Source organism: Anopheles funestus, chromosome 3RL (assembly GCF_943734845.2).
Source record: "Anopheles funestus chromosome 3RL, idAnoFuneDA-416_04, whole genome shotgun sequence".
Classification (NCBI taxonomy): Eukaryota; Metazoa; Arthropoda; class Insecta; order Diptera; family Culicidae; genus Anopheles; species Anopheles funestus.
The window spans coordinates 47,057,501-47,067,115 of record NC_064599.1 but is presented as its reverse complement, the minus strand read 5'-3'; the positions used below and the strand labels follow the sequence as shown (position 1 = coordinate 47,067,115).

At 40.4% G+C, this 9,615-nt stretch overlaps 1 protein-coding gene across 3 annotated transcripts; it reads right to left on the bottom strand.

Moving 5' to 3' along the window:
- Positions 1-4,929: 4,929 nt before the first annotated feature.
- LOC125767775 (uncharacterized) lies at positions 4,930-9,397 on the bottom strand. Of its 3 annotated transcripts, XM_049434666.1 has the most exons (5): positions 8,295-9,397; positions 7,468-7,659; positions 7,167-7,307; positions 5,817-7,099; positions 4,930-5,310 (listed from the first exon to the last, which is right to left on the bottom strand). In XM_049434666.1, exons 4-5 carry the CDS (start codon positions 6,774-6,776, stop codon positions 5,302-5,304), a joined length of 969 nt encoding a protein of 322 aa, XP_049290623.1. In that variant the 5' UTR covers positions 6,777-7,099; positions 7,167-7,307; positions 7,468-7,659; positions 8,295-9,397; the 3' UTR covers positions 4,930-5,301. The 3 variants fall into 3 exon arrangements, with proteins under 3 accessions (XP_049290623.1, XP_049290625.1, XP_049290624.1); XM_049434668.1 differs by having other exon boundaries at positions 5,817-7,307; XM_049434667.1 differs by lacking the exons at positions 7,468-7,659; positions 8,295-9,397 and having other exon boundaries at positions 7,167-7,459.
- Between the last annotated feature and the right edge of the window lie 218 nt (positions 9,398-9,615).

Below are 9,615 nucleotides of genomic sequence, written 5' to 3'. Positions count from 1 at the left end.
TACGAATTAAATGGTGAATAAAATGGTATTTTTTACCATAAATTGTAACAATTATCAAACCAGACTACTGCGATTATTGTTTTGATTCGTGCCCTTGGCATTTGACAGCTTGGATGACAAACTCGAATGATATAAAGAACTGCATGAAAGCAAGCGTTTCGTTGTACTAAACGTCCCTTAAAGCTTTGCGTTTAAGGGACGTTTAAGGGTCCAGTTTAAGGGACCGATAGCTCGAAAAACGCTTGAAATCCGCTATAAAATGTCAATTGGGGACCGTTGCTTATATTCACCTTTTCACTTTTACCTATTCACCAATGCCTTAGGCCGCGCTCTGGGATTTGTCGTATACGACGAACGACAACGACAAGTTTTATGGGTGCTCTAGGATTTGTCGTCACACAAACTGTCAAACAGAGAAGGGACGTCAAACCGAAACAATAAGAAGAAAAACATCAAATCATCAAACATACAAAACCAACAATAAAGCGTCCTCAAATCTGAGTTCCATTGCCTAAACTTGTTAGACTGGCCGCTTTAATTAAAACTCAGTTCAAAATGATGCACATTGGACAACTTGCGTTCATTTAATTTCTACTGCAACAATTTGTTCTGTTTTGACAACCAAGATGCACGTTTTCAAGGTGTGCTTACGACAAGTTTTACGAGGTTTATAGAAAAAAGAAATTGATTTGTATAATTGATTATGTATAATGACAGATGTATGATCATGTTTTACAGGATTTGACAGAGCACCTTCATACAGCTCTATAAGTTTGTATTTGTCGTTCGTCGTATACGACAAATCCCAGAGCAGCGCCTTAGAACGCTGAATAGGCGCGTCTACACGATGCCAATCTTTGATCGCCAATCTTACACATACAGTCATAGGACCCTGTAACAAAAAGATTGGTAGGTGTTCTCGTGATTTAACGATAGCAATCTTTACCAGGCCTGCTTTCCTCTTCGTACTTCCAGCACAAATAAAAAGTGTCTGAAAAGATATGTTCTTCCATCAAAGTATCCGTTTATTACAAAAGATTACAAGCGAAAGATTCGAGGCATCCACCAAAGTTGGTTAATCTTTTCAGGCGAAAACGATTGCCCAACTCTGCTCGAACGCACCAATACATACAAAAAAGATTCGCAGAATGTGAAAAATCGAGCAGGAATCGCATTGTGTAGACGCGCCTAATCTAAGCTAATGTTTTGGTGAATTTTGTGGTGAATTGTTACTTGGGCGTAGAGAGACATTTCTCGCCGCGACATTTCTCAAAAGTAGCTTAATTTTGCAAACAAAGCAAAATCGCTCGGTGAGACATTTCTGTGGCTACTGTGATAATATAATTCTATGTGTTTCTATAGCAACGACGATTAAATACTGTTTTTTAAATATGGACTTTTCATCGCATTTCATCGAACATTGACGAGAAAAGTTGCGGCAAGTTGCGGAAATGTCGTTCTACGTCTATTTGCACGGTAATACCAGCGGCAGTGACACAAATACGATCAGCGACATCAATACTAGCAGCGGTAGCAGTTCTACCAGCTATACTAACAGCTTTAACGGACCCGGCGTCATAAATGAAGAAGAACCTATAATGGCTCCAAAATTAGACATCAATGTAGCTTTGAACCTTGTAAAACCTTGTAATGGGTCTGCATCAGAATTAAATTTATTTATCGAAAGTGTGGAATTACTTCAAGATTATTCGGAAGGTGTTATGGAAGTAAATCTTATCAACTTTTGAAAAACCACTTTAACTGGTAGCGCGCAAGGAACGATTAATTCTGCTACTAATATTCAGCAACCCTTTTCATTTGCTAAGAAACAGGTTAAGTGTACAGTTAACTTAACTGTCGCTTCACAGAAACAATTAAAACAATTTATTTCCCAATTTGGTTCCGCTATAGAAAAACTTGCAACCAAACTATCAGCAGCCCAAGTACCATCTGGCACATTTTCAATGGAATCAGCCACTATTAATATTTTTGAACCAATAGCGCTACGTGTTTTCATAAACGGTTTGAAAAATTCAAGCATTAGATTCTTTTTACAAGCAAGGAATCCTAAAACCCTTAATAAAGCCTTTTCCGACGCTCTGGAATGTGAACCAATTGAAACAAACGATGATGCAGCATTCTGGTGCCAAACTGTCAACCGAGGTTCAAATAATAATACATACTACAATTGTTGCAACAAATTGTCAACAGGGACTACGGGCGAAAAGAGCGAATTAGAAATAGCGAAGTTGCTAGTCTTGTTTCGCTCGGGCAAAAGAAGAACGCAGCATCCGGAGTTCAGTTACGGAGAGAATAAGGTTAGAAGCGGGAGAGAAAAGACTAATTTTTTAAGCCAGTTAGCCAGGAATCACAATTTAAAATAAATACTTGTAATGCTAAAGGGAAGATAATTCCAGGTTTTTTTATTTGGGAACGGTGTTTAATATTGGTGTTCGTTTTAACGCGTCTATACTTCTCGCCTGTTCATTTGCAACTCCTCACTCCTGTCATCGCGTCCTGTCACATCGGGTCCCCTCGTTTAATTTCACATGACCCGACGAACAAACAGAACGGTAGCCCGTCCATTTTTTTTTCTAACCTATCCACATACTGTATAAATACTAAAGTAGACGGGTTCGACAGCCCTATAGGAGGAGTAGGGAAGTCGTTAAGGCCAAGATCGTAGAGTGAGATCGCTGCCAGCAGCCACCAGAGGGCGCGTAGCCAATGATCCACTCTTAGGAGAAAAAAGGCAAGGGCCAATCGCGGATAAGCGATTTTAAGAAGATGCTGCGTCTTCGCAACAAGCACCTTTCTTTCAATCTACTTTCCGACACGAACACGGCACAATTTCTTTTAACACTCTTTATTTGCTTACGGGAGTAGCGGAAGTTAAAAAAATCACTGTGTCTTCTCTGCGCGTTATGATCCGAAAAAGTGCGTATCACGCTTCGACGCACACTTTTATTCTCCCTAGCGCCGGTCGTCAAGCCCTCTCGCCGTTCATCGCTCCAACGCTATTTCGGGTTCCTTCGGGATCCTTTATGTGCGATTACCGCCCTCTATGAAGAAACAGCGCAAGCTCTGATGTTTTCTATCCATCTCGGTCGGACTGTTTACATTCGTTAACAGAAGATATGACCTTATATGGTCAAGGAACGAAAACGTGCCGAGGGATGCGGCTGAAAAAAGAAACGACGGGGATTAGTAGCTTCCGGACCGTGCGACAATACTCGAGTATTAACACATCAAAAAAGAATATCGTTCAAAATAGGTATTCACGGCATCCGAAAACTAACTCGTAAACCAATTAATCGTAAAACGATTAATAACTATGCTATAAAAACTGCGATCTAGTGTAAAAAACCTTATTCTGTGTTAACATTCTTAAAAACTTAATCGAATACAAGTGATAATGAACAGTTGTGTAGCTTGCAATCGTCCTGACGAGGAAGAGGACATGGTGTCTTGTGGCACGTGCGACGAGTGTCAATACTACAGTTGTGCTGGAGTAGATAGCAGCATTAAGCACAAACCGAGGGTGTGTGCAAAGTGTAGTACGGAGAAGAAGGCAAGTAAAGCGCCTTCATGTGCAGATCGTGTGTAGCGAACAGGAGTGAGCGGCGTGGAAGAGCGAATGCGCATGGGCGACTCGCGGTCAACGAGGATCACGGTGAAGGAGCAGCCGGGTGAGCGAGTGATAAAGGACGAACGGTCGAAACATAGTAGTGGGAGAAAGACGGCGATAGATGACGAGATGATGAAGGTTAAACGCGCCCAATTGACATTTTATAGCGGATTTCTAGCGTTTTTCGAGCTATCGGTCCCTTAAACTGGACCCTTAAACGTCCCTTAAAGCCGCAAGCTTTAAGCCAACATCCAGCCAACCATCTAGTTTCTGCAGCACCACACTCTTCTGTAAAGGAAAATATGAACAATCCAGCTATTTAAAAAAAAAAAAACTTTACAGACCCGGAAAACTTTACAGACCAAAGTTTATCATTAATAACACTTCCCTGAATACTTCAGCAAAGGTCGCGTCTCCGGCATCATGCAGTACACCACCTTCCATCGCTACTGCAACACCTGATTCAATCCCAGAGAGTGCTAAAGTTAGCAACAAGGTAAGGTGCTGGATGGAATATCGAGAATCGAAGGAATGTCGGGAGTGATGATGAAGTCGATGTCGCTTTTATGGTCTGAGCTAAGTTATTGCACGGACCATAAAAGAAAATCTGTGAATACAAAAGAGCAACAAACATCAACACACACATCATCAGTTGAAATTCCAATAATTGCATCCGAAGATCAACTAAAACGGTTTAATGAGCAGCTGCAGGAAGAACCTTATTTTCAAAGAATCCTTCACCAACTTTCTGATGTGCAAAGTACCGGAAAGAAATATGCAAAGAATATCATGCATGACGCTTTCGTCAAACTTTTTAAGAGGGAATTTGTAGTGCAATGCAGCTGGCGAGGGCAAGCTAAACAAGGAACAAAGGTCAGGATCGATGAAAACATTCATCTTTTGCGACTGTTTAAAGAGATTGGCGAAGACGCGGGATTCAATGTGACGAGCGAAGATGTCGAAAAATTTTTCAAAACTAAATTATATAACGCAAAAAGTTGCGTAAATAACAACAAGGGGGTGATTAAAAGCTCCGCCAAGATTGGTCACACACGTGTACACAAAGTTCCTAAATGAATTATTTACCAAAATTCCTAAATGAATTAATTGAATAATGAATTTATCGTTACATTTAATTGTTGGTTTTTTGTTCGGTTTAAAAAACCTGAACAAGGAGTTAATTGATGCTACTTCTTATTAGTCATAATATGAAATATTAATTAATGTATAAATAGAATTTTTACATGCAATTTAATGAATGGAAGATGAAACCAGATTGAATTTCTAGCTAATCTATGATACAAAACAAAGGGGTGTATAACGAAACGGAACACTATCATATGGAAAAATAATAAAAATAGAATAACAACGTGAAAGCAATATCTTTGCTGGAAGCACCACACTACCACACTACCAGCTACCTAAAAAGAGATCAATTTGTAAATTAGTTCAGGTTCCTTACAATAACTCGTTGTAGTTCGTTTATTTTTACTTACTCGGATCGAAGTGTATGCAGCAGAGGAAAGAACACTGTTGATTTGGGTCGAACTGAGGGCTGGACAGCGACTAGCTTGCATCTGACATCTGCTAATTCCACTTCCACGTCTTGTGTCGGAACGACCGCCGGTATTTTGTATATAAGGATATCAGATGACGAAAAAATCGACTCCGGATCATCCTCGCTAAAAAGAAATGAAAATAAATCAAAATTGTAGTTATATTGCTTTCCTACTAGCATGAAGTTGTCATTGTAATGCACGGCATTCAAAAGTTTTACCACTCCCTTACTCTTCGTCAAAAACCATTCGTCTCTAGGTAACGGTCGAAGAGCAAAATCACAGGCCAAAAAGATGCCTTTCTTTTTTCGCCTATAAAAAATTACTCTGTGTTGTTGTTATCTTTTCCTTTCATTGTTCCTATTTCTTTGTTTTAGGTATAAAAAACTAATTGATGTTATTGGGTTATTGTTATTTGTGTTGGGTATTATTAAGTACTGTGTAAATTAAATTTATACATGTACAACTAATCATTGAAAGTTGTTACCAAATTGAATTGCTAGCTAAGGTATCTTACAAATCAAACGGGACTTTGTCTAAACGAAAATGTTTCAATTCGTTATAAGGTATTAAAATGAAATAATTAGGAACAAGAAGCGTGTTTTTGATATTCATAGTTATAATTTTCTTACCAGTGTCTTCCATAGGAGCTCTCTGAGCTGCTCACGGTCAAGCAAGATCATACGCCAAACTCGTATCCTGGTATTTCTGGAGCTACCTACACGACAGTAAAATTTATACGTTAGTAAAGTGAGTGACTGATAAATTCGGATATGGTTCCCGTTTGTGGTCAAGTAGGGATAGCGACGGTTCGTTCTACTACTTGCCACTCCCAATGCAGATCTTTCTTCTGAACGTGCTGCAGCGTGAATTCCACACCGAAAGCCTGATCGAACCGACCGTTTGATGACCTGCAGGTGGTTTTCAAAACAGTACGTTGAAAACTCGTCTAGCGGTCCGTACTGCAAAACGTCCTGAGCAATGTGCTGAAGATTATGGACGTTGCTCGTGAGGTTCTCACGGCCATAAATCTCCCCATACAACTGAACAAAGGTGTCCATAAATTCAGCTGCACGTCCCCAAAGGCTCCGATGAAATGAGGACGAAAATATAGTTAAAGCACAAAAATAAAGCAAGAAGTGACTATACGCTTTCTCACTTAAAAATTCCTCCATCAGCACTGGACTGGCGTAATGCAGGTATGATCGAAATTCCGAACCCTTCCAAAACCGTATCACATCCAAACCTCTGAGTTTGCGATTAATCTCAGAGGGAAGTTGTACGGTGGTAAGGAATTTAGATATCCATTTTTTTGCTGCAAAAGATAAAGGAGGAAAATTAGAATACTTATTTTCAACTAATAATAATAGGTGTCGACGGGTCACTCCCGGATCGCATGTATGTAGGCGATCGCTCGTTGGTACATTCTCAACCATGTTGAAACCCGGCAATTCCTCTAATGGTGAGTTCCATAGTTGGTGATGACCCGGACATTCCCTAGCTCGAAATCCTGCATCGGTTCGTAGTAGAGCACCGACGGTGTCGAAAATCATTCGGTGTGCATAATATTCACCGACACAGGTACACCGCATACAGCCGTGGTATCCATTATAGTTGGTCGTTGCTGCAAAAATCGGCAATAATAGCGCGGATCTTTAGCTGCACCACTTTATCGCCGAACCGCAATCCTCTCTGATGAATCTCTTTCATTTCCTCTACCAGCGGCCTCAAAAAGACTTCCAGGCTGCTTGGTTTTTCCGGTCCACAGAACATTGATATCATCATGATTGGGGCTAGGGGGAGCTCTTCCACTTTCATTAGGATGGGCCAAAGCTGTGTTGTTGCACTTCTATGAAGTGGGAGGCCGTCTGTGGACAACATGATTGTGAGTTGGTCCGTAGAAGGAACAGTTGACCTGAAAAGTAATATTATAGACAAATAATTATTCATACATTTTTATTGAACATATTGTAAATACTTACTGAAAGTAGCTGTTGAGCTTATTCTCTATTCCTTTGTACCAAAATTCTCCTCCTTCTAGGGTTCGTATTTCCTTGCCGATAGTAGTGGATGTTTTTAGCAGCGTTCGAGAATCCTTGGGCAGCGGTAGGGCAGTCCATTTCCTGAAAATAGCCAAAATTTCATTTATCGACGACCGTGGTTGGTTATGCACTACTGCCCAATCTCTTAAACAATCAGTGATATTGCGATGGTTGGTGCAGTTATGAGCAGCCGTACATTCTCCAACCATGTCTTCTACATCACTGTCGGAGGAACAATTACCGACGTAATCGTCCTCGTCGCCAGTTTCTACACTACTATCTAAATCTACAAAATTATTATAAACTAAAACTACTTCCCCTTGAACACCACCACCAGAAAAATTAAAACTAATATCGCTTGTGTCTATCGGTTCCGGAAGCTGCGATGAATCTTCCATCTCCTGGGGTTGGTTCTCTCCCTGAGATGTTGGATCTGTAAAACGGAACAAGTCTATTAGTGTCTATTTTTCGTATGGTAGAATGATATGTGAATAAATAGTAGCGATAATCGAAAATGCTATGATTTCACAAGCACCACAATGAAAATTATCGTTGTGTACATTGTAAATTGTTTTCATAGAAGATTTATCTACTACGAAACTTTTGCACTTCTTAACACGCAGCACTAATATTCTTGTTGAGATGCACAAAATATAAAAAAACTCTTAATAAAGGCCACATCGATTCTGTGAGCCATTTGAGTGTTTTGCAACAGCTGATGCCAACAGAACTAACATCGAACAACAGTGCACCGTATGTTAAACCAACGTTCGATCACAGCACAATGCACAAATTATACAAAAGCACGAATCTCAACAAACCACACAAATTTTCTCACAGAATCAATTGCTGTGTTACAAAAAACGCGAGGAGGTTTATTCCGGTCCGATTTACATACGATATTGCACCGGAACCTTTCGCACAACAAACAACATCCGCGACGCTAAGGAAGGAAGCTCTTTCTCTCCTTCAATGGCAAATTTCACTCACTGCACACCATTTATCCGAAATATGATAACGAGCACAAATCTAAATCAATCTTAGTTTAAAAATTAAACAAAAACTTACCGCTATTTTGAGTCACCATCCGGCTCGGTCCCGGAACTTCTGCGTGCAGGTTTTGCTCACGATCGTACTCCGCTTCTAAAGCCGCTAGCATCTTATTTGCCAGATTCGTCACTTTTCGGCTTCTCTTCAGAGGTATCGAAGACATTTTTAATGATTTTATACACTTTTATAAAGGTTGTCGACAATTTTTAGCTCTAATCGTATTCCAAACACCCAAAATCAAATCAGATCATAGGTAGAATTGAATCTGTCAGAGCCGGTCAGCCGGAGAAATCCCGTTACTCCAGCAGTTTTGAAAAAATCGAGTATGACACGAGCAGTTCGGATGAGAGTCGAGCAATTTTTTTTTTAATTATAGCGTTTATTTTAGACCAGTTGTCAGCTGGGCACTTTGGCATATCTGCTAAACAGCTTACAACAAACCAAGTTCATTGTACAGTACCATGTTCCATGCACAAATAAAGAAAAAACAAATGCATAAACAGGAAAGAGCGAAGCACACTTTGTAGACAGATCAAATCACACCAACTTAGCAAATCGATCGTAGTCGAGCACACAAATAAATCTACACGACACACGAAAGACACATTTTAAGCCAACGTAGCAAATCAGACGCATAATCAAAGCAAGCATGTCAATCGAACAGCGCGACCAATCAGCGCACCACAGGTGACACATTTTACGCAAGACCAGCAAATATAGAATCCATAGCAATGAAAGTGATGAACAAAGTTATTGTAGAAAACGCAAAAAGTCTTGAATTAATTAGGAACGCTATTTTACTGGAGCGAACCAAAAAATTAGTTTGTTTTATTGGTTCACGTTTTCTAGCGGTAATGAGACCGCTCACGCGTTGTTCGGCCCTTTTATGAACATTTTTCCCGTCCTGGTCCTTCACTCACCGCGGTACTCAGTTATCCTGATCGCGAAGCTTTCTTCCGACAACTTCGTAAATACGAAGTCCGACATAATGTCCGACAGTGACAGCAGCGGTCGGTGTAAACACCGTTTGTTTACAACAGTTATTGTAAATCAAAATAGAAAAGTAATTATGGATATGAGTATAAATAAATCCAGTAGCCACCGATCGAAGATCAATCATGAGTCGATCGGACATCGGACTACCCATCTGGCAGAAAGACACTCACGGAGCTCATAAAATGATCGACTAATCGTTCGACCAGCTAAACGACTAGGCGAAGTTAGTCGATCGATTTTACCGAAGGACCCGACCGCGCGTCGTTGAATCCGAAGCAACCCGATCGTGGGCCGATTAATCCAAAGCGAGCCAATCGCGTGCGCCGTTTATCCTGAGCGACCC